General features: G+C 38.6%; 1 protein-coding gene and 1 pseudogene across 4 annotated transcripts in view; both read left to right on the top strand.

The window, feature by feature from the left end:
* GRK3 (G protein-coupled receptor kinase 3) overlaps window positions 1-24,951 on the top strand; it is a 164,399-nt gene that overhangs the window by 77,204 nt on the left and 62,244 nt on the right. For 3 of the 4 annotated variants that reach the window (XR_010125922.1, XM_063663083.1, XM_054469610.2), the window contains exons 3-5: window positions 1,934-2,007; window positions 19,053-19,154; window positions 21,113-21,187. Coding sequence is in view for 3 of the 4 variants with exons in the window: in XM_063663083.1 (XP_063519153.1) it covers window positions 1,934-2,007; window positions 19,053-19,154; window positions 21,113-21,187 (251 nt within the window). In the remaining variant the exon portion in view is untranslated. The remainder of the gene's footprint in view (window positions 1-1,933; window positions 2,008-19,052; window positions 19,155-21,112; window positions 21,188-24,951) is intronic. The other variant, XM_054469611.2, reaches the window with a different exon arrangement.
* On the top strand, window positions 3,283-6,672 carry LOC129023635 (tyrosine-protein kinase Yes-like; annotated as a pseudogene).

A 24,951-nucleotide genomic window follows, 5' to 3' on the forward strand; every position in this document is an offset into this window, starting at 1 on the left:
GTGTACCCATTGTTTAGCTCCCACCTATAAATGAGAACGTGCAGTATTTGACTCTCTGTTTCTGACTTACTTCACTTAGGATAATGGCCTTCAGTTCCATCTGTGTTGCTGCAGAGGACCATCTTGAACAACTCTATCAAGCCCACTTGGTTTAATTGCCTTTGTATTCTTTTAAATGAAACACTCCACCCTATAAGAACAGAATGCACACTTTTTTCAAGTGCCATACAGCATTCCGCTAGATAGACCAAAAGTTTCAATGCATTTAAAAACATTGAAATCTTACCAAGCATGTTCTCTGACCACAACAGAACTAAACAGAAAATCAGTGTCTGAAAAATCCCCAAATATTTTGAAATTAAACTACACCCTTCTGAAGGACTCATGGATCAAAGAAGAAATGACAAGGGAAATTAGAAAATCCTTTGAAATGAATGAAAATGAAGAGACAACGATTACTCTTAAAATCAGAATACTAACATACGAACAGATAGAGATGTGTATCCTTCCCATTTACCTGCTTCTTGAATTTCCTACTTCCTGCGTATGTTGGGGTCATTGCAGTTTCTCCATGGGAGGAGCGTGGCTGTGCTGCCACTGCAGGTGTGCGTCTGACCCTGGTAAAGTCTGGCTATGCCTATTTAACTAGTATTCTTAGTCATTCTACTCTAGTTTGAGTGGACGAACATTTACCATTTTCAAAGGGCACGTTCCGGGAACTATGAGGGGAATTTATGGATCAGTCACAGACCAGTTCAAGTTACAAGATCCTTATGCTAATGTTAATTAAAATCTCATCACAGCCACTTCCTTTTTCAGTCCCACCTGGGGAATTCTGGTTCACTTCATCTCTACATGGTAGACTTTGTGAGTCTTTCCTCAGTTCCTTTCTGCGGCTTCTGTTTCTGCGAACTCTCTGTTTAATTGTTTTGACTTTTTGGAATTTTATAATCTTCAAGTATCTGTACCTTCAGTGTGGTATCAGCTTGTTCTATTTAATTTTGTTTATCTAGGCTTCACCATTAGGCATTAAGCTAGGCACTAGGTTTTCAAATGGAATGGGAGCCTTATAAATCAGGTAATTAATTAGTATGTGGTAAATATTTTGACAGAATGTTGGAAAGGCTAAGTAAATATTCATTCAGTGAACATTTATTGGCCACCTACTGTGTACCAGGCATTGTGCAATAGGGTCTGTCTCATCAGAGAAGACTTCAGAGCACAGGTGGCTTTTGAGTCCAATTCTGGTTATTTCAGGAGTTTTCAAGGTACAGAGAGGGGCGTGGTATTCTAGGCAAAGGTGTTTAAAGGTGAGGCTTGTAGTTGTGAAGGAGTAAAGCATGACCTGGGAATGGGTAATCTGCTCTGGCACTAGGTATTTGGTAGGGACTTGGAAATAGTGAGTGAGTGGCAAGAGAAAGGACTAGAAAGGTTTGGGAAGAAAGGACTAGAAAGGTTCTGGTGTTTTTTGTTTTGTTTTGTTTTGTTTTGTTTTGTTTTTTAAAGGGAGTTTAGTCCTATTTTAGTGGGCATAGTGTTTATTAGTGTCTTGGTGATTCTCACCAACACTTTCATACCATCTGTATCTCTTATTCCTTTGGTTGTTATTTTGGTCACTACAATGGTCAGCGGCTCCAAGTGGTGGTGGTGAATGCCAGCCCTGTTGTATCATACTTTTGTAGAAAGTGGGGGGCGGGGGTGGACATGAATAGAGAACGAATCCTGAAGCAAGGAGCCAAGTATGTGGTATTTTTCTGCCTGGAGTATTTCCCTCTAGGAATTAATTAATTCACTAGCTTCTTGAAATCTTTTTTTTAAAAAAAAAGTAGAGGAGGAAGAGGTTGAGGTATAAACACATTGCTTTGAAAACACCCTTGTGGGATAAAATTTCAATTAATTGCCCACCCTGAAATTTTTTATTTTTTTCCTTTAGGTTTCTTGCTATTTAAAGATTTTTGTTTGAATGAAATTAATGAAGCTGTACCTCAGGTGAAGTTTTATGAAGAGGTAAGAAGTAACTGTTTTACTGATGCTTTTCTTTCAAAAGCATATTTAAACTGTACTTTGGAACATATTAAGACTACTTAATATCTTATAAATATTTAGAAATTCATTGAAAGTAATTAGTAGTGCAAAATATAGTATCAAGTTTGAGATGCTAACAGGTATGAAAAGCTGAGTGTGCCATAAAAGTCGCATTCTTAAAGGCTTCAGAGTGCTATGGAAGCAATGAGGGACAGTTGGACTAAAGTTCCAGAGATGGGAGGCTCATCCAGAGCTGCACCGAGGAGCGCCAGTTATTTTATTTTCTGTGGAAGCGTGCTAGTTCTGGAGATGTGAGCAGAGGCAGAGGACTGCTGCTAGCTTTGAAAGAGATACTAGCCAAGGTTTTCTGGCCATAATGGACTGACAAATTGGAGATTTGGTGGGGGGTGTGGTGGGGTGCTCAAATGCATGACTGATTTTCCCCATAAGACATTTGGTGAAATGAGGTTGGAGGGGAGCTGAAGAGAGAGGCCAGAAACTTCCGGAAGGCACATTGAAATCTCCTACAGCCTTACAGTGCCTAGGAAACACAGACCTGCTGGAGTCTGGAGTCTGAAAACAGAATGGGCGAGAGGTGAAAACTCTAGAAGATGTGGTCTGGTCACAATGAGTATCTACAGCTACTTTTCACCTAGGGTTTCTGTTGATTTCAGGTGTAGCAGGCAGATGAGCATCCAGGCTTGGCTGCTTCTGGGAGACAAAAAATGCAGAAAAGGTTTCTGGAGCTAGAGTTTAAAAATAACACTAGAGGAGCCCCACATGTGTGATTAGTCACCCTCTCAAAACACACGCCAAGTTTTCAAACTGAGTGGGGTGAGAGGCCAAAGAGCTAAGCTGAAAACTTGTAATGGGCAGAACTGAATCCAGTGCTAAGGAAATAAAAGTCTTTCCTTGAACTCCATGGAGGGCGTGCCTTAGAAACAGGGTCAAGGCAGGCCAGGCACGGTGGCTCATACCTATAATCCCAGCACTTTGGGAGGCCGAGGCGGGCGGATCACGAGGTCAGGAGATCGAGACCATCCTGGCTAACACGGTGAAACCCCGTCTCTACTAAAATACAAAAAATTAGCCAGGCGTGGTGGTGGGCGCCTGTAGTCCCAGCTACTCGGGAGGCTGAGGCAGGAGAATGGCATGAACCTGGGAGGTGGAGCTTGTAGTGAGCCGAGATGGCGCCACTGCACTCCAGCCTGGGCGACAGAGCGAGACTCCATCTCAAAAATAAAAGAAACAGGGTTAAGGCAGAAGCAGATGGGGTCCTACAAAAATGACAGCCCAACCTAGCGCCATCCCTCATTGGATGATGAGCTCCCTCCTTGCTTACCAGAGTACAAAGGGAGCCCTTTTTTGTCTTTTTTATAGGTAGGCAATAACATTATATAAGGACTCTATAGTGTTTAGCATACAGTAAAGAATTATGAGACATGCTAAGAAGCAAGATCATGTGAATCATAAACAAGGCAATGAAAGCAGGCCAGCAGGTGAGTCAGATATTGGAGTTATCAGACAATAACTTTAAAATAACTATGAATCACATGTTCAAGAAAAAAGAGAAAAAGATGGACAAAATAGATGAAGGGGTACATAATTTCAGGATAATTTGAATTTATTATGAAGACTTAACCACTTTAGAACAGAAAGTACTATATTTGAAATTAGAACTAATGGTTCAGTTCAATAGCAGATCGGTTAGAGTTCAAGACAAAATTAATAAATAGGAAGGCAAGTCAGTGGATAATCTCAAACTGAAGCACAGAGAAAAGGAATCAAAAAAAGAAACAGGAACATTAAAGACACATGAGACATTCTTAAAAGGTTTAACACATGTAGGTTTGGAGTTTCAGAAAGAGAAGGGAGAGAATAGGGCAAAAGCAATATTTGAAAAGATAATACTAAGAATTTTACAAAATGATGAAAGACAGCAGCTTAACAGAGTTGAAAGCTTAGGAAACCCTAAGCAGAATGAATACATATGAAACACACCTTTGGATGTCAATATAAGACTATGGAAACTATGACAAAGTTTTTAAACTATGAAAAAAATATTTAAAATAGCCATGGTGAGCAGTGGGGAAGACACAATACTTTTAAAGAGCAACAATTTGACTGACTGACATCTTAAGAAAAATGATTTTTAAAAAAGACAATGAGGCTGAGCACAATGGCTCACGCCTGTAAACCCAGCACTTTGAGAGGCCAAGGCGGGCGGATCACGAGGTCAGGAGTTCAAGACCAGCCTGACATGGTGAAACCCTGTCTCTACTAAAAATACAAAAATTAGCTGGGTGTGGTGGTGCATGCCTGTAATTCCAGCTACTCAAGAGGCTGAGGCAGGAGAATCACTTGAACCCGGGTGGCAGAAGTTGCAGTGAGCTGGTATCTTGCCATTGCACTCCAGCCTGGGTGACTGAGGGAGACTTTGTCTCAAAAAAAAAAAAAAGAAAATAAAAGACAAAAAATGAAATTGCCATCATTAAAGGAGAGAAAGATAATTGCCAGCCTAGAATTCTATTCTCAGAAAAAATTTCCTTCGAAAATGGAGGATGAGGAGGTGGAGGAAGGAGAGGGCCCCGGGCCTCACCTCCACCCACCGCCCTCTCCCACCACCCGGAGCTGCAGCAGCAGCGACTCCTGAGAGCACAGCCGGAGGACAGACTTGATAATGGGCTGCATTAAAAGCAAAGAAAACAAAAGTCCAGCCATTAAATACCTGAAAATCCTCCAGAGCCTGTCAGTACAAGGGTGAGCCATGGACCAGAACCCACCACAGTGCCACCATGTCCATCATCTTCAGCAAAGGGAACAGCAGTTAATTTCAGCCGTCTTTCCATTCCATTATACCATTTGGAGGATCCTCAGGGGTAACACCTTTTGGAGGTGGGCATCTTCCTCATTCTTAGTGGTCCCAAGTTCATATCCTGCTGGCTTAACACGTGGTGTTACTATATTTGTGGCCTTATATGATCATGAAGCTAGAACTACAGAAGACCTTTCATTTAAGAAGGGTGAAAGATTTCAAATAATTAACAATACAGAAGGAGACTGGTGGGAAGCAAGATCAATCACTACAGGAAAGAATGGTTATATCCTGAGCAGTTATGTAGCGCCTGCAGATTCCATTCAGGCAGAAGAATGGTATTTTGGTAAAATGGGGAGAAAAGATGCTGAAAGATTACTTCTGAATCCTGGAAATCAATGAGGTATTTTCTTAGGAAGAGAGAGTGAAATGGCTGGGCGCGGTGGCTCACGCCTGTAATCCCAGCACTTTGGAAGGCCAAGATGGGCGGATCACCTGAGGTCAGGAGTTTGAGACTAGCCTGGCCAACATGGTGAAACCCCATCTCTACTAAAAAAAAAAGTACAAAATTAGCTGGATGTGGTGGTGAGTGCCTGTAATCCCAGCTACTCGGGAGGCTGAGGCAGCAGAATCACTTGAACCTGGGAGGCAGAGGTTGCAGTGAGCTGAGATCGCGCCACTGCACTCCAGCCTCAGCAACAAGAGCAAAAACTCCGTCTAAAAAACAAACAAGCAAATAAAACAAAACAAAAACGAGAGAGCAAAATTACTAAAGGTGCTTATTCCCTCTCTATTCGTGAGTGGGATGAGGTAAGGGGTGACAATGTGAAACACTACAAAATTAGGAAACTTGACAATGGTGGATACTATATCACAACCAGAGAACAATTTGATACTCTGCAGAAATTGGCAAAACACTGCACAGAACATGCTGATGGTTTATGCCACAAGTTAACAACTGTGTGTCCAACTGTGAAACCTCAGACTCAAGGTCTAGCAAAAGATGCTTGGGAAATCCCTTGATAATCTTTGCAACTAGAGGTTAAACTAGGACAAGGATGTTTTGGCAAAGTGTGGATGGGAATATGGAATGGAACCACAAAAGTAGCAATCAAAACACTAAAACCAGGTACAATGACGCCAGAAGCTTTTCTTCAAGAAGTTCAGATAATGAAAAAAATAAGACATGGTAAACTTGTTCCACTATATGTTGTTGTTTCTGAAGAGCCAATTTACATTGTCACTGAATTGATGTCAAAAGGAAGCTTATTTGATTTCCTTAGGGAAGGAGCTGGAAAGTATTTGAAGCTTCCACAAATGGTTGATATGGCTGCTCAGATTGCTGATGGTATGGCATATATTGAAAGAATGGACTGTATTCACTGAGATCTCTGGGCTGCTAATATTCTTGTAGGAGAAAATCTTGTGTGCAAAATAGCAGATTTTGGTTTAGCAAGGTTAATTGAAGACAATTAATACACATCAAGACAAGGTGCAGAATTTCCAATCAAATGGACGCTCCTGAAGCTGCACTGTATGGTGGGTTTACAATAAAGTCTGATGTCTACTCATTTGGAATTCTACAGACAGAACTGGTAACAAAGGGCAGAGTGCCATATCCAGGTATGGTGAACTGTGAAGTACTGGAACAGGTGGAGCGAGGATACAGGATGCCCTGCCCTCAGGGCTGTCCAGAATCCCTCCATGAATTGATGAATCTGTGTTGGAAGAAGGACCCTGATGAAAGACCAACATTTGAATATATTCAGTCCTTCTTGGAAGACCACTTCACTGCTGCAGAGCCATAGTACCAGCCAGGAGAAAACTTCTAATTCAAGTAGCCTATTTTATATGCACAAATCTGCATATAATCTGTGAAGAACCTGTGTAGAGTTTCTACAGGGATCAAAAGAAGAAAATCTTCTTTACTCTGCACATTTTTAATGGTAAACTGGAATCCCAGATATGGTTCCACAAAACCACTTTTTTTTCCCCAAGTATTAAACTCTAAAGTACGATGATGAATTTTCCAACCAATTTCAGGGTCCAAAGAAAATAGAGCTAAGATACTGATGACAGTGTGAGTGATAGCATGCTAATGAAGGACAGTGAGGCTACTGCTTATAAATCATTTTCTTTCTTTTCTTCCCCAAAGTCAGAATTGCTCAAAGAAAATTATTTATTGTTATAGATAAAACTTGAGCGATAAAAAGCTATATACCATAATAAAATCTAAAATTAAAGAATATCATGGGACCAAATAATTCCATTCCAGTTTTTTAAACTTTCTTATATTTATTATTCTCAAAAGTTTTTTCTAAGTTAAATAGTCAATAGGCAATCTTAATATGTGCCTCCTTTTGCATGGACATGGGCCAGGTTTTTCAAAAGGAATATAAACAGGATCTCAAACTTGATTAAATGTTAGACCACAGACATGGAATTTGAAAGTATAATGCAGTACCTTAACATTCATATTAATGGAACTGAAAAGTAGAATAAGAAATTTTTCACGTCAGTCCTTTTCTGAAGAGTTTGACTTAGAATAATGAAGGTAACTGGAAAGTGACTTAATCTTGTATGAGGTTGCATTGATTTTTTTTTTTTTTTTTTTTTGAGACAGAGTCTCGCCCTGTTGCCCAGGCTGGAGTGCATTGGCGCCATCCTGGTTCACTGCAACCTCTGCCTCCCTGGTTCAAGTGATTCTCCTGCCTCAGCCTCCTGAGTAGCTGGGATTACAGGTAGCACTCCTGAGTAGCTGGGATTATAGGTAGCACCCTGTAATCCCAGCACCACCCTGTAATCCCAGTGCCCTGAGTAGCACCCGCCACCACACCTGGCTAATTTTTTATATCTTTAGTACAGACAGGGTTTCACCATGTTGTCCAGGCTGGTATCGAACTCCTGACCTCGTGATCCACCTGCCTTGGCCTCCCAAAGGCATGAGCCATCATGCCCGGCGATTTTTTAAGGCAATATATAATTGAAACTGTGCTATCCAATCCAAGGGGAAATCTTTTAATCTTTAGATAGCATGCAGAGTAAGACCCAGCATTTAAAGAGCCCTTTTAAAAAAATAGACTTGGTACTGTGAGATATTGCTAATATGTCCTTATTGTGATGGGTGCCACAAATAGAAAATAGGACCAGATCAGGGACTTGAATGCACTTTTGCTCATGTTGAAATAGATGAACAGAGAGAGGAAAATGTATTTAAAAGAAATACGAGAAAAGAAAATGTGAAAGTTTTACAAGAAGAGGGATGGAATATAATGTTTAATGTTGATGTCATAGAGTGACAAGATGGCATTGCTGGCATTCAAAGCTCCTCACTTAGCTATCTTCTGAGACTTTTAAGAGTCATAAGGTACAACTAACTATAAAACTAATTTTTCTTACACACTAAATGGGCATTATTTGTTCAAAATAGTGAAGTTACGGCTTCACATTCATTCCAGTGGGATACGGCTTTTATGCAAAACATTTTTAGAACTCCAGTTTTCAAATCATGTTTGAATCTACATTCACTTTTAAAGTCTACTTAATGGTGGTCATTTTTTCCCCTTTAGAATATATTAAATAGTTGATTTGGGGAGGAAAACTTATTCTGAATATTAACAGTGGTGAAAAGGAATGTGGAAGTTAACCTTTACCAAAAGAGGAAGTTGGCAAAAACAGCCTTCTAGCACACTTTGTAAAATGAATAATGGCAGCCTAAACTTAACAGTTTTTACCCTGAAGTGCAAAAGTGAAACATACAAAATAAAACTATTTTTAAGAGTAACTCAAAAATTTCAAAATACAAATTCGAATAGCAGCATTAGTGGTATAAGTGTCTAGCAAAGGAAAAATTAAATCTAATAAATAAAATGAAGGTCTGGTGTCTATGTTATAAAATACATATAGTCACACCTTAAATTAAGCCTTATACTAGATTCCTCTGTTTTCAGGATATAATTCTTAACTATCATTATTTACCTGATTTAATCATTAGATTTGAAATTCTGTGCCATGGCATATATGTTCAAATTCAAACCATTTTAAAATGTGACAGATGGACTTCATGCAAGTTGGCAATGGTTCTGGTACTAAAAATTGTTGTTGTTTTTTCTGTTTACATAACCTGCTTAGCATTGACTCTCTACCAAGAGGGTCTTCCTAAGAAGAGTTGACGTCATTATTTCCTCTCTCAACAACTTGTGACGTGAGATTTTTAAAGGGCTTTATGTGAACTATGATATTGTAATTTTTCTAAGTATATTCAAAAGGGTAACAAAATTATGTTATGTACTAAATCTGATCAGGAAAGTAAGCCAGGAAAAGTTGATGGTATTCATTAGGTTTTAACTGAATGGAGCAGTTCCTTATATAATAACAATTGTATAGTAGGGATAAAACACTAACTTAATGTGTATTCATTTTAAATTGTTCTGTATTTTTAAATTGCCAAGAAAAATAAACAACTTTGTACATTTGAAGAGTTTTTCCAACAGCTTTTCATCTTCAATGTCTTAATGTGGAAGTTAACCTTTACCAAAAAAGGAAGTTAGCAAAAACAGCCTTCTAGCACACTTTTTAAAATGAATAATGGCAGCCTAAATTTAATATTTTTATAAAGTATTTTTATAAAGTATTATAATATTTTGTGGATAATTGAAATAAAAAATTCTCATGAAGAAATGAAGTGATATAAAGATATAGTTAGACAAACAAAAACTGAGGGATTTGTCAATAGTGGACCTGTATGACAAGAAACACTAAAGGGAGGTACTTTAGTCAGAAGGAAAATGATCTGGCTGGGCACAGTGGCTCATGCCTGTAATCTCAGCCCTTTGGGAGGCCGAGGCAAGCGGATCATGAGGTCAGGAGACCGAGACCATCCTGGCTAACACAGTGAAACCCCGTCTCTACTAAAAATACAAAACAGCCGGGCGTGGTGGTGGGTGCCTGTAGTCCCAGCTACTTGGGAGGCTGAGGCAGAAGAATGGCGTGAACCCGGGAGGCGGAGCTTGCAGTGAGCCAAGATCGCGCCACTGCACTCCAGCCTGGGCAACAGAGCGAGACTTCATCTCAAAAAAAAAAAAAAAAAAAAGAAGGAAAATGATCCAGATGGAGAGCATGAAAGGTGAATATGCATGTAAAATATAAATGAATGTTGACTGTATAAAACAATAATGTCGTGTTTCTCGAGCTTAAAATAATCTAGAACTAAATCGCATGACAGTAGCACAAAATGCAGGGGAGGTTAATGAAGTTAAAATATTTTAAGTTTCTAGGATTATTGGGGGTTAGTGTAAGTAATAATTTTAGTATAAGTAATAATTTCCATTGGATTATCATCAGTCAGGGATGTTTATTTTAATTTCTAAGGTAATTTATAAAAGAATAGTGTATATAGTCACGCATTGCATAATGATATTAGGCCAACAAAAGACCACGTATATGACAGTGATCCCAGAAGATTATAGTACTGTATTTTTACTGTACCTTTTCTATGTTTGGATATACTTACCATTGTGTTACAGTTGCCTGCAGTATTCAGTATAATCACATGCTGCACAGGTTTGAATCCCAGGAGCAATAGGCTACATCATACGGCATAGGGGAGTAGTAGGTATACCATGTAGGCTCTTGTAAGCATGCTCTATGATGTTCACACAATTATGAAATTGCCTATTGACACATTTCTTTGAACGTATCCCTGTCATTAAGCTCCACATGACTGTATATCTAACAAGTTAAAAGAGGGAAAAATTAAATAAAACAACATTTGCTAATCAACACAAAGGCAAAAAAAGGAATATAAGTAGGACATAAAATAGGTGGGTCAAATTTCAAACAAAGAGTAAGTAGCTACAAATCTATTTAAGTAATTACATTTCATGTAAAGGATTAAATACTCCAAGTAAAAGATTAGGTTTTTTAGACTGGATAAAGAACCAACCCTCCCCCAATATACTGCTTACAAGAGATATAAACACATGGATGGAAGAGGTGATATAATACAAACACTAACCAAAGCAAAGCCAGCATAACTACATTAGTATCAGGCAAACTATGCAATAATGCTGCTTTAAAATAAAGATATGTTTCTTAATGATAACAGGGCCAATCCAACAAAAAGATATCACAAACTGAAATCTGTATGTTACAAATAACTTCAAAGAATGTAAAGCAAAAATTGCAGATATAAAATGACAAATCTATAATCCTATTGGGAGATATTAACACATAACCTTCTAGAGCTTATAGAACAGATAAGAAATTAGTAAGGATATAGAAGATCCTAATAAAATGATGAGTAAATTTGACCTAATTGACATATGTAAAATGCTTGCACCTAGCAAAAATAGAATTCACATTCTTTTTTTCTGAGACGGAATCTTGCTCTGTTGCCCAGGCTGGAATGCAGTGACATGATCTCGGCTCACTGCAACCTGTCTCCTGGGTTCAAGCAATTCTCCTGCCTCAGCCTCCCAGGTAGCTGGGATTACAGGCACCCGCCACCACACTTAGCTAATTTTTGTATTTTTAGTAGAGACGGGGTTTCACCATGTTGGCCAGGCTGGTCTCGAACTCCTGACCTCGTAATCCGCCTGCCTCAGCCTCCCAAAGTGCTGAGATTACAGGCATGAGCCGCCGGCGCCTGGCCCACATTCTTTAAAGTACACATGGAGCATCAAAATAGATCATGTGCTGAGTCCTAAAGAAAGCTTCTACGAATTTCATGATTGAAATTGCTTAGAGCATGTTCTCTGACAACAATAGAATTAAGCTCAAATTTAATAACAGAGTTAAACTAAAGAACCTTAACTGCCTGAAAATGAATATACTTCTAAACAATTTATAAGTCAAAGAGGAAAGTAAAATAGAAATTAGAAACTATTTTTAATGAAAATATATTTAAGAAATGATATATACCATTATTATTAGTGTGATGTATCTTTATCCTAAAACATTAAATGGTCAAAAGAAAACATAGCATGACTGGGCCTGCCTGATATTAGTCATCCTTGTAAAAATTTGGAAATTGGAGGAATATTCTTCTCTTTCTCATTTATATATGAAAATATATGTAAAAATATACATACACATGAAAACTTAGAAAATTATGTTCATGTATTTTTAGAAAGAAGGGTCAAATTATGATGTACATTTACCATAATGTAAAAACGTAAGCTAAATCCAAAAGGATTTTACTCAGTGACCTTATTATTTCAGTCTGAATCATAATCAGGCATTTTATCTGGATACGTATCACAGCTTGATCTGTCATAAAAAATTTCTTTCTTGTGTTTCTAAAAACTTCAACTCTCCAGTTTCAGCATTTACTAAGTCACCTTGTCAAACACAGATAAATCTCCTTTAGCAGATAATTTTTGCTGGGTTGAAACAGATGGGCAATCTACTTGTGGTTATTTCCCAAGTACTTATTGCAGATATGGTGGTGATTGCTGCTTATGCATTTCCATTTGAACTTGAAGCATTGGTGTTTCTCTTAGCTGGCGTCCTCCCCAGCTCTTGTCACCTCTCTTCTGGCTTGGCACGTGGTGGGTCTGGCTCATCAGATGATCCCCTTGGAGGATGCTGCAAAACTCCTCAGCAACCTGCTCTGTATTCTTTCGCTGAAGATATCCTCCACTCTTGGGGCTCAAGTGCATTTCTCTAAATCAATGCAGCCTTCACACATTGAAGTTATCAGTAATTCTTCTCTGACCCCTCATTTTTGTCAGTTTAGTAATTTTTCTTTAATTTCTGCTTGTTGATTTGTGACCCCAATCTCTAGAAAACTCTTGTCAGGTATCTTGAAATGTACATTTTGTACATTGTATTTCCACTTTCCTGTGTCCCCAAACAGTTACCCATTTCCCATGTTAAAGTTCTAACTGCATATCCTGGCATTCAAAGTATCTTTACATTACTTATTACCTACCTCTCCCGGTTAGTTTTCACTACCTTCTTACATAGAATATCTACATTGGCCAAATCTGACTAACCAGCATTCCCCAAATCCAAGCCCATTCTTTTTGTTACTTTACTGTGTCCTTTCCCCAGCCTAGAATGCTGCTGCTTCGCTTGTTGAAAGCCTAGCTTTCTGTAAGGTCTAGCTCAATATGGAAAATTTCTACATTTTCTAGCAAGTCTGTTTGTGCAGCTATTTCCGTCTTCTGTGATGGCTGACTCCTCTGATTCTTACACTATTTGTTGTCTAATGCTCATGTCATGCCTACCATGTGCCTGCTGCTTGTGTGTGTCGTCAGCATTTTCATCTGGACCATTATTTGACTCATCAGCAGAAGACCTAGCTAGGATCTAGGTGCAACAGTGCCTCTTACTTGCTGTGGGATATGGGGCAAGTCATTCAGCAAACCCTGAAGTATCTACCTTATGTCAGACCCTGAGCTTACAAATGCAGACACTGTCCCTGTACTTGAGGCTGTCATGGTATGAGGGCTTCATATCTGAGCTTCAGTTACCTCATCTATAAAGTGAGGCTAGTGATCGTCTCCTGCTTACTTCACAGGCTAACTGTGAATTTCAAATAGGACACCAGATGAACAATTGCTTTCTAAACCATAGTGTCTATAATATGCTGTTCCATTATGTGCAGCATAGTGGTTGAAAGTTCTAGTGCTGAACTCTGACTGCCTGGATTTGAACTCTACTACTTACTAGTTGTGTAAACTTGGGAAAGCTTTTCTCTACCTGGGTTTCCTTAGCTAAGAACTGGAATGATTATAGTACCTGTCTTGTAGGGTGGTTGTGTGTATACGCAACACACATAGAACAGTGATGCCCCACAGCTACTGCTCCGTGTGTTGATTTATATACTTCTTATTCCAGTTAGATTTTGAGGCAGCTTATAGAAATATGTACATTATACCTAGATTTAAAAATAAATAATGGGAAAGAGAAAATAAATATTATTCCAAGATAAAGTTATTATATAGATTTTTTTCACTGGTTCAACCAATATTTATTTATTATTTTTTAAATTTTGAGACAGGGTCTCTGTCACCCAGGCTGGAGTGCAGTGGTGCAATCATGGCTCCCTCCAGTCTTGAACTCCTGGGCTCAAGTGATCCTCCTGCCTCAGCCTTCTGAGTAGCTTAGATAACAGGTGTGTCCCACCACACCCAGATACTTTTTTTTTAATTTTAAAAATTTTTGTAGAGATGAGGTCTCACCGTGTTGCCCAGGCTGGTCTTGAATTTCTGGCCTTCCTCCCACCATAGCCTCCCAAAGTGCTGGGATTATAGGCATGAGCTACTACTCCTGGCATAACCAATATTTATTAAACACCAACATTATGCCAGACATTGTTCAGATGAACAGATACAAAGAACTTATCTCTTCGAGCTTGTATTCTGGTTGAGAGAAACAGACAATAAACAAATAATAAACAGGAAATATACCTGGAAGTAAAAACTGCTATGTAAAGACTCAAAACCTACTCAAAACTCAGCATGTTGTATTGTGACTTGGTGACCACTTTAGATTGATGGGTCAAAGACTGAGGAGATGACATCTAAACCCAGGTTTGAATGTTAAAGAGGCTGGTCTTTTGAAGATGGAAGCTTGGTGAGGGGGTGAGCATTTTAGGCTAAAGTTGTGGCCAAGACAGAGCCCCTAACATGGTAGGAAAGAACTGGACATGTTTGGGGAACTGAAACAGGACTAGTGTGGTCTGGCTGTACTGCACTGAAGAGACGGGCAGGTAGTGTGAGATAAGATCAGGTTGAAGAGAGAGGCAGAGTGTTTGGGGCCAGAGTAACACATTTACATTTTATTCTAATGCCCATGGAAAAATTAAAACAGAGGAGTATTAGGTGTCATGTTTTATAAGTATCAGTTAGGTCAAGGTAGTTGATATGATAGCTTCTACATCTCTTTTGATTTTATATCTAGTTGTTCTATCAATTGCTGAGAAAAGGGTGTTAAAATCTTCAACTCTGATTGTAGAATGTCTGCTTCTTCTTTTATTTTGTCCATTTTCTCCATATTTTTTGAAGCTCTGCTATTGAGTACAGAAACATTTTTGATTGTTGTGTCTTTCCATATGAAATGTGTCTGTCTCTGGTAATATTCTTTGTCTTGAAATTGACTTCACTGGATATTAATACAGATGTAGACACTTCAGTCTTCTTATGCTTACTATTTTCATGATATATCTTTTCCCATTCTACTATCAATTTGTTTTTATATATAAAGTGTGTTTCTTTTAGACAGATATAAAAGTGTCTTGATTATTTTTTTCCCTCATTCTGACAGCCTCTGCTTTTTAGTGAAGTAATTTTAGATATTGTATTTATCCTTTGTGGAGTTTGCTGAGTTTCTTGAATCTGTAAATTTATATATGTATTTTTTACCAAATCTGGGAAAATTAGGGGCCATTACTTCTTAAAGGATTATTTTTCTACCTCAATCTTTCTTTCCTCTCCTTTTAAGACTGATTATATATATATTTGATATTTGGATATTATCTGTCCTATATATCCTGGATGCCCTGTCTGAGTTTTCCCCCAATATTTTTTCTTTCTTTTCTTTAGATTGGATACTTCCTGTGGATTTGTCTTCAAATTTATTGGCATTTTCTTTTGGCATCTCTAATCTGCCATTCCATTGAATGTTTTTTTCAGATACTCTATTTTTTACTTCTGACATTTTTATCTGGTTCTTTTCATAGTTATTTTCCGCTGCTATTTCCTATCTTTTTATTCGTTACATGAATATTTTCTGTTAACATCCTTTGTGTTATGTCCAGTTATAATAGCTGCTTTAAAATCCTTGTCTGATAATTCTAACATCTGGGCTATCTTGGATTGGTTTTCATTGATGGTTTGTCCTCTTGCATATGGGTCACATTTTCTGTTTCTTCATCTGTAGAATAATTTTAGCTTGTATCTTGAACATGTGATTGATATATTGTGGGTACTCTAAACTCTGTTATGCTCCTCCAAGGCGTATGGATTTTTTCATCTGTTCGTTGAAGAATACAGTTAACTTGGCTTACTCAAACTCTGAGCCCTGTCCTCTCTGCAGTGGTGGAAGATGAATCTTGTTCAGTTCTTTAAGGCTTAGCTAGGCTGCTTAGGGTCTGCCATGCTCATGTGTCATTATGGGGCCCACCAGGGATTTTGACTGGATTTATACATAGAATTTTGGAGCTTTCCTTCTGTGGCTCTTTATTTTCTTACAGTTTCTGTTGGATGCCCTTTTCCATTCTCTGTGTTCCTTTGGTCACTCTTCAGTGCTTATTGTCTATATGTGTCCAGAATTTTAGTTGTTATCTCAGGAGGATTGTTCTGTTAGGTATTAATTGGTTCTTACCAGAAGCAGAGCCTGAGTTTGTGTTATATTTTGAATATAAAGCAAACGTGATTTGGTGATGAATTGGATGTAGGGGGTGGTGGTGGCAGGGGCGTGGCGAAAGAGTGGAATCAATATGATTATTCATTTTTTGGCTTAAGCAACTGGGAGGATGATTTTACTCATTTTTTTGATAAAGAAGACTGGGAGAGGAGCCCATTTGGCTGGAGTACAGAGGATGTGGAAGTTAAGGGTTTCATTTCGACGTGTTAAATTTGAAATGCTTTCTAGATATTCAACTGGAAATGTCAAATAGATAGATATTTAGAATCTGGAGCTCAGGAGTCCTAGAGATCCAGACTTAGTCATGAGAATATAATTGATATTGAAACTGTGGGACTACATAGCTTTACCTAGGGAGAACTTAGCTGGTGAAGAAGGGGTGCCCCCAGCACCATGCTCTGAGGCAGTTCAGGATTTGGAAGTCAAGCAGAGGAGAGGAACTACCAAAGGAGACCAAGAAAGAGAAGGCTGGAGAGGATAGGTCACAGAAGTCAGAGAAGAATGTTTCAAAGAAGGCATCAGTGGACAACTGAGTCGAATGCTGCTGAGAAGTCAATAAGGTGAAGGACAAAAGAGAGAGCCTTGGATTGGGCCAGGCAGAGATGACTTCACTAGACCATCTCACTGCAATGGTGGTGGAACAAAGGGTGGGCGCAGAAGCGGAGACTATGACACCTGTGGACCAAAAGTGCTTGTTCTTAGGGCTCAGGTTATTTAGGCTTCCAGTTCACCTGGGAGCTGTGTAACCACCAAAGCAGAAAGGGACTACAGGTCTGTGAATATTTATTATTGATGATAGTGTTTCTATCCTGCAGTAGGGAAGACTTTTCACTTTGAACTTAGACCTTTCCCTGCCCAGGTTACCTGGACAACCAAACTTCCGGGATCAGAGATGGCATTTGCTATGTATATGCTGCAATAGGATGTCCGTTTAGAGTTATTGGTAGTCAACTGCATGGTCTTTAATCAGTGGTCTTACTGATTATAGAAGGTGAATACCAAATTACAGCCACAGATGCTTTAGGCTCTTATTTTGCATACCAAGAGTTACCTTTTCTGTTGTCAAGTTGGAGCTTAGAAGGCACAATTCTCTTAGTCAAGACAGTGTTGTGGTTCAGAGCATCATTTACCCAGAAATGATGGGATTTGACTGTTGATGGGAAGCAACTTCCACAGAATGAGCATTTGTTTAACCAGGTGTCAATTTGCTTTGTAGGTTTCTTGGAACATACACTTAGATTTCATTACACTTGTTTTCAAGGATCATCATTCCATGAAGTCTTATTATCCCTTGAGGCTGTTCTTATGTAGAGGCAGAAACTTTTGCCTTTGGTTTAGTGATAGTCTACCGTTTTATCCTAGCATTCTGGCATTAACCTTTGGATTTGCCTAAAGCAAAATACAACAAAAGGAATCAACCAAGCCAAAAATCTTTGATTTATTTTCCTGCTCTCCTTCGGATTTTGGTATCTGGCTTCTGTTACTTTGCAGCTACCATATTCACATCTGGTATGGCGCTTGGACATGTTAGACTTGTTCTCCTGAATTGACTTAGAATGGTTAAGCCCTGGTCTTTTGGCTATGTTGACATTACTGGACTGATTCTTCATAAAGATGGTCTTTTCCTGTTGGATAGAGTATCAGCCTTCCCCAGTCTGCCTGCCTTTATGTCAGGTTTTATTGTCTTCTTCAAGAAGACTCCATGTGAATTTCAGCCATCACAGTGTAACACTGATGATCTTTCAGGACAATTAAGATGTTCCTGGCAATTTCTCAGCGTGTGAACCTGCCAGCCCTCATATGACTCATATGGGACCTCAGTGTTTCACGTACCCTTTTCCCCTCACCTGCATGACTGAGCCCTTATCTTTATTAGGAATCTAATAAATAGGATTTGCTGGTTTTGATTTCAAAACTGTGAAAGCCATACTATAAGGTAAAAGGTAACCTTTATTTCTATTTAGTTTGTGAAAGGAAGTCATATGTACTAATCAGTCATTATAGTGAAGATCTTTGTGACAGTCTCCCTCTGAGCTTCATATTTCATGTATGTTTTCATTCTTTTCTTGTCTTTTGGATTAAAAATATTTCTGTAAATAAATTGGGAACAATTCTGAGGTCCAGGACCTTCTGTTATCAGGTTAGAGCACTGGGAGCCATTTCCACATAAGGCAAATATTTCTAAAGCACAGTTTCATTATTTAGTCATTTTTAACACCAACCAGGTTACCTTTGCTGAATACAGCAAAATACACGATTTGAAGTCACCTGTCTGTTAATACTTTTATAGTGCAGCTGAGGTTCCAACCTGAAAAGCCAATGCTTTCATCTGTGGGTTAATTCCTTTCTATAGTACTTATTTGCTTTAGTTGATTTTTGAGAAATCTCTTTGCAGGAATTCTGGCAATATATTTTTTTCCTCCTTGTAGTTTTGGAACACTGTAGTTGAGTGAGAACATTCCCTATCATAACTCCTAGAACTGAATTACAGCCAAATTGTGCTTTGAAGAGGAGAATTGGCAAGGTTGCATGGTCTATGGCTCGTGTACTGTGAGATAATTGTAACCATGGCAGTGTGTGTTTCCTAATATTATGTTTCTACATTTAAGTGATGAGAGTCATCATAGGGAAAAAATCCACTTGTATGTTTCTAGTTGAATTTAAATTATTCCAACTTCATTATTACAACATTAGAAGTAGCTGTTTCCTGTGGAATAGCCGGTTCAGTAATTTGCTTTATCTCATGTGCAAGTGGTTTCTGCCTGGGCCAGTAATATATTTTAATAAGGCAAGTTTCCAGGAAGATATAACCTAACAATGATAACTTTAAAAAACCTAGATAAAAGAATATGAAAAACTTGATAATGAGGAAGACCGCCTTTGCAGAAGTCGACAAATTTATGATTCCTACATCATGAAGGAACTTCTTTCCTGTTCACATGTAAGTTATTTCTTCTTACTCTGTTACTTTAGTACTGATGAATAAGGGACCATGTTCAGTGTTTCCAGAATGAAAGTAAAACAGTAGAAAGGTGTTTAAAATTGAAAAATGCACGCCCAGGATGGAACCTATTTCTTCTGCTTTGTTGTTTCCTGGTAATATTACCACGATGTGTGTTGCTTCGTGTAAGCTTAGTTTATTTCCAAAAGCTGATACTTTCACTGCAAAAATCAATGAAATAAAACCATTAATTTAGATCAACTGAAGAAAAAGTCTCAATTCAAGACTTTCTAAAGGAAATTAAGCTTTGTTATTTTAAAATGAGCTATACTTGAACAATTAAGCTAATCAACTATTGATAAATGTAAATTTTAAATGGTCTCTTTGAATGAATAAGGTGGCTTATAATCATCGTGTTAATTTTGTCCATTAATAGTTCAATAGCAGTTGTAATATTTTTTTTTTCCTTGTAAATCAGATAAACAATCTAACTTGGTCATTAGGATAAACTAGGTTATTAGGAAATTATTCTACCAGGAGTAACTGGAAGAACATTTACCATGTAATATCTCTACATTAGGAATGTTTTCCAAAGGGTGGCCTGACAGTCCTGGCCTGCTGTATCAACGCAGTAGCCACTAGCTGCATGTGGCAATTTACATTTAACTTTAAATTAACTAAAGTCAAATGGGAGTAAAAATTTAATAACTCAGTTCCTCATGAGCCACATTTCCAGTACTCAGTGGTTACATGGGGCTAGTGGCTTTTGTATTGGATGGCACAGATACACAACCCTCCCATTGTCGCAGCAGGTCCTATTGGACAGCACTGGTCGTGGTAATGTTGTATTTTGGTGCTTCTGTATTCATTGTTTATTTACAGTTCTTGCTGACATTTGCATAACTGTGGCTAAAGAGGACATCTCTTTCTTGTGGCATGCACTGCTCTGTTCCTTGGACCCACTGGGCTTGATGAAGGAATTTCTGGGCCTAGGACTAATTGTTGCTACTCCATGCCTTGCTGCCTCAGTAGGGAAGGACTGAACCCTTGAAGAATGCCAGATGTTCAATGGGAAAGCGTCCGTAAACTTAGTTTTTATGTAGTTCAGCAGTTTAGAGGGTGTTTATTTGTATGATGGTACTTTTAAGCCTTTCTTCTTATTGTGCATTATTAAAGAAGACACAATTTGAAGTTTGGAGAGGGGAGGATACCATTTTAATTTTTATCAGTGGACACTCCATTGTTTTTGCCCTAGTTCCCGTCGCTGTGGTTACAGTAAGACTTTCCTTAACTTAGAGCCTTTTTACCACTATGGCTTGACTTTGTAATCCTGACATTAATTCTTAGGGGTATTTTTGTGTATTTTCTCTTATTTGATGGAAATTTTACATTTTTACAACCCCATTATCAGTTTGTTGATGAATGTATGCATTTAGGGCCCAAACAGTCCTCCCATCTCAGCCTCCAGAGTAGTTAGGACTACAGGCGCACACCACCACGCCTGGCTCATTTTTATTTTTATTTTTGTCTTTATGGAAATGAGGTTCCACTATGTTGCCCAGGCTGATCGCGAACTTCTGGGCTCAAGTGATCCTCCTGCCTCGACCTCCCAAAGTGCTGAGATTACAGGCATGAGCCAGTGCACTTGACCTGATAATAGGATTCTTTACACTTTATTATCAGAGTGATCTTGAACCCTTCTGGAATTGCATAATGTCAGCCCCTGCATGGTCATTCTTCTGGGCATCTGTCTAAGAACTGGATGCCCAGAGGAACCCAGCATTTGCTGGGATTGCCTATAAACACTCAACAGATTTTTAAAGAATGTTTGTTAACATAATTACCATAGGTTACTGTTTAGTAATTGCTGTGTTAAATTTATCTGTTGTGATATTATATAACATACACAGATTTGTTACATCTCATTATTTAAAAATATTATTTTTGACTTTTGATAGCCTTTCTCAAAGCAAGCTGTAGAACACGTACAAAGTCATTTATCCAAGAAACAAGTGACATCAACTCTTTTTCAGGTAAGATAAAATTATTCCAAAATAAATAGATAATATTTGCTTAACACTTGGCCTTGGTGACATTCTTTTTGCATGTGCAATTACACTAGAGGACTTGCTTTGTAAAGACTGTGTTCTATTCTGGAGCTTTGTCTGGGACTATTTGAGTTTATTATCGTTTATCTTCCCATTGCAAAGTGTCCTTCTACCAACGTGCTTCCTAAAGCCTTTTCTGAAGAAGCCCATTAGAGCTTTGTAGTAACATTATGTTCTAGAAATCAGTCAAGATAAGACATCAGAGAAGCAAGTTTTTGCCCATTTGACATTCCAGCACCTGTGATGAGCAAAGACTCTACAAGATTTATTTTGTAGTGCCAGGCTGTTGATACTTGCTGTGATTATCCTCTAGGGGAAATACAATTTATTTTCAAGATTCAGGAGCAAATGTTTGAGTGATCTTTGAGTCATGGGAAATTGTATTTTACCTTGGCTGTTCATATCTTCAACACAATACTGTCATAGAGGTTTAAATGACAAGACTTGGAAAATCAGGTTCCCAACTAATAGGCCTATGTATTTGGCGTTCTTTAGATGAGATGGTTTCACTTCCTCCCAAAAGCCTTTTCCATCCTGTGTTTTTTATAGAGGTGGCAGTGGTTTACAAGGACAGTCAGATTCTCCAATGAATAAAGTGCTTTTCATGTTTCTGTGAATTACAAGAAATAGGAAAGAACGTCATTGAGTAATATAATGGTTTTAATAAGTGAAAATAATCAACTTATCTTTTTCCTGGATAAGTTGGTCATTTAAAGGGAGGTAAGTTGACTTTGGCATCTTTTTTTTTTTTTTGAGACAGAGTCTCGCTCTGTCTCCCAGGCTGGAGTGCAGTGGCACGATCTCAGCTCATTGCCGGCTCTGCCTCCTGGGTTCACGCCATTCTCCTGCCTCAGGCTCCCAAGTAGCTGGGATCACAGGCGCCTGCCACCACGCCCGGCTAATTTTTGTATTTTTAGTAGAGACGGGGTTTCATCGTGTTAGCCAGGATGGTCTCGATCTCCTGATCTTGTGATCCGCCTGCCTTGGCCTCCCAAAGTGCTAGGATTACAGGCATGAGCCACCATGCCTGGCCAAATTTGGCATCTTATGATGGTGTTTATGCAAAATGAATTTGATTATTCAGCAGAGCAAATACCGATTTGACTCTTAGAGCATATTTAGATAGTAACAAATTGGGTGTTACCTTTCTGTGACAATAATTAGATAGACTTTCATAAAATGTAATACCTGTCTGGATAGTAGTGGGTTATAAGCTTGGGTTATGAAATTCATTGACCTGACCTGGCTTTGAGTCCCAGGGCCGTAGCTGGAGGACCTTGGGTAAGCTTCTCCACCTTCCTAACTTCAGTTTTCTCATCTGTAAAATGGAAATGACACTGCGCTGTCCCTCAAAGGGAGGTCTTGAAGATTCAGTGAGAAGGGTGCACACAGGTTGCTTTGTACGAGGCCCGCCTATCACTGTGCTCCACAAACGTCACCTATTATCACACATCTTACAGTCAGAAAGTACAGTGTCAATATCTGCTTTTTGTTGTCTCCATGACATTTGAGTGTCAGAATTTCAGTTTTCATCTGACTTTGCCATGGTACGTAGACAGCCTTATGGTCAATTACATTTAACATTGCTAAACTATACCTCATAATACATGGGTTTTACAAATGTGATTTTAGCTTCTACCATAACATAAATAACATTGAAAAAAATTGTTCCAGTGGAGATACAAAGACCACTAGGATTCTTTCATACCTTCAAAAAACATTCATTTAGAAGCAACTTCTTTCATATATCTTTTAAAAAACACCTTATTGATTTGTTTTGTTCATTAAAAAAATAGTCAAAATAATCTTCTGGCTAAACAGATATTGAATGGGTATTATTCTTATTTCAGAGGTGAAGAAAATATTATAAAGTTTATTAAAATAAGGAGTATATTAATGCAATTCTATGTATTATGTACCATCAGAGCATAATGACTAAAGTATAAGTAAAAGGTATATGTCTGAATGTCCTGTTTACAGAGGTACATTAACCAGTAAAGTCAGTTGTAGTTCATAGTAAAACAAAACTGTTTTTAAAGTAAATACAAATGCTTTTTATTAAATTCTTTTTGTTGTAAGATTGCCTTTAGAGGTAAGTAAATGCATAGGTCCATTGGTGGCGGGCTTGGGAGGGGCCCTAGCTTGTGCTTGAGTGCTTCTAAAATGCACTGGGCCCTGAGCTCGGCTGTCAGTATTCTGAATCTTACCGAATTCTCACGACAGCCTTGCAACTTAGATACAACTGTTCTCTTTTACAGATTAAGGGAACTGAGGATCAGAGAGGGAAAGTAGTCTGCTCCTCATCTCACTGTTGAACTCTGGCTTTCATACTCCTTAGCAAGCCTGTTGCGGTTCCTTCTGTTGAAAAGTGGCAGCATGGTAGATTCTACGTAGTCTTAGGAATTCCCAGTGACACTCATCTTTTACTTTATTAGCAGAAAGTAGGGATGTTTGATAAAATATGAAAGAAAAATATTAATTGACGTAATAGCTTTTATAAATAGAAAAATCTGTGATCTATAAATGTAGCCTTTTCTTAGATCTTTGGACATTTGAATCTATTTCGTCTCTTGACTCTTTTGAACCTCTTGAGACTTGTGGAGGACTTGGCTAAGATAGATGTTGTGTGTTTCCTGGAATCATAGGATTTCAGAGCTGGAAGGAACTTCAGAGAGAGATAATTTAGCTTCCTCTTTCACCACAAAGGGGACAAAGTCCATACGGTTTTCGCAACTAGCTCCAGTGCCTTCCCCAGGACAGGGATAGTTCTGCAAGTTGGCGTAGACTGGCTCACCCCCACCACCGCCCCCTACCCCGCGTTGCCCGCCAGGGTAGTGTCCTTTCTGCTTGCAGGAAGCAAGGTTCCCAGAAGGACTGCAGCTGCCTCCCAGCCCATGTTTGGTTCCTGTGGCTTCTGCAGACTTCCTATTCTCATCACTTGGTTTGTACTGTTCCATGATGTAGTTTTTCTTTTATTTTTTTTTGTATACTTTCAGGATGATCTATGAAGACATTAAAAAAAGGTTAAATTTGGATCATTCAATGAGCTGAGGGTGCCAAAATGTTTCCCAAAACTATCTAATTGACTCTGGGCTGAACTGTGAAATATTGTCACTTTATATTTTTATAGTTCTTGATTTTAAAAGTTCATCACATGGAAAAGGAAAGCTGATGCTGTTTATTCAGTAATGGGTAAAGTGGCATGAAGTTGAAGTAGATGGTAGTTGTTCTCCATGAGGGGAAGAGCGCTGTCCATGTGAACCAGGAGCCCTCGCCTTAACCCCAGTTTAGCCATGGACCTTCTCAGAGACCTTGGGAGTGCACCTGCCTGCAGTCCGGTAGCCTTACCTGTAAGATGAGGAGTGGGATTGGATCAACTCTCCCCTGTGGTTTTCTCTATGACTCTAAGAGACAGAAAATCAATAAATAAAATAGCTAATTAAAAAAAATTTCACTTCATGGACCTATTAGCTTTGAGTTTTTAAAACTCAGTGCAGATTACAGATGCTTTTATTAGCCTACAAGTTGTGCCACATAACTTGTGGGGCCCAGTGCAACGTGAAAACGCAGGGCTCCTCATACAAAAATGATTAAGAATTTCAAAATGGCAACAACAGAGCTTTAAACCCAGCACCAGGCTTTTCTGAGTCACACCTCCATGAAGCGAGCCCTGCTCGTGTAAGAAGTGT

Source organism: Pongo pygmaeus, chromosome 23 (assembly GCF_028885625.2).
Source record: "Pongo pygmaeus isolate AG05252 chromosome 23, NHGRI_mPonPyg2-v2.0_pri, whole genome shotgun sequence".
Lineage (NCBI taxonomy): Eukaryota > Metazoa > Chordata > Mammalia > Primates > Hominidae > Pongo > Pongo pygmaeus.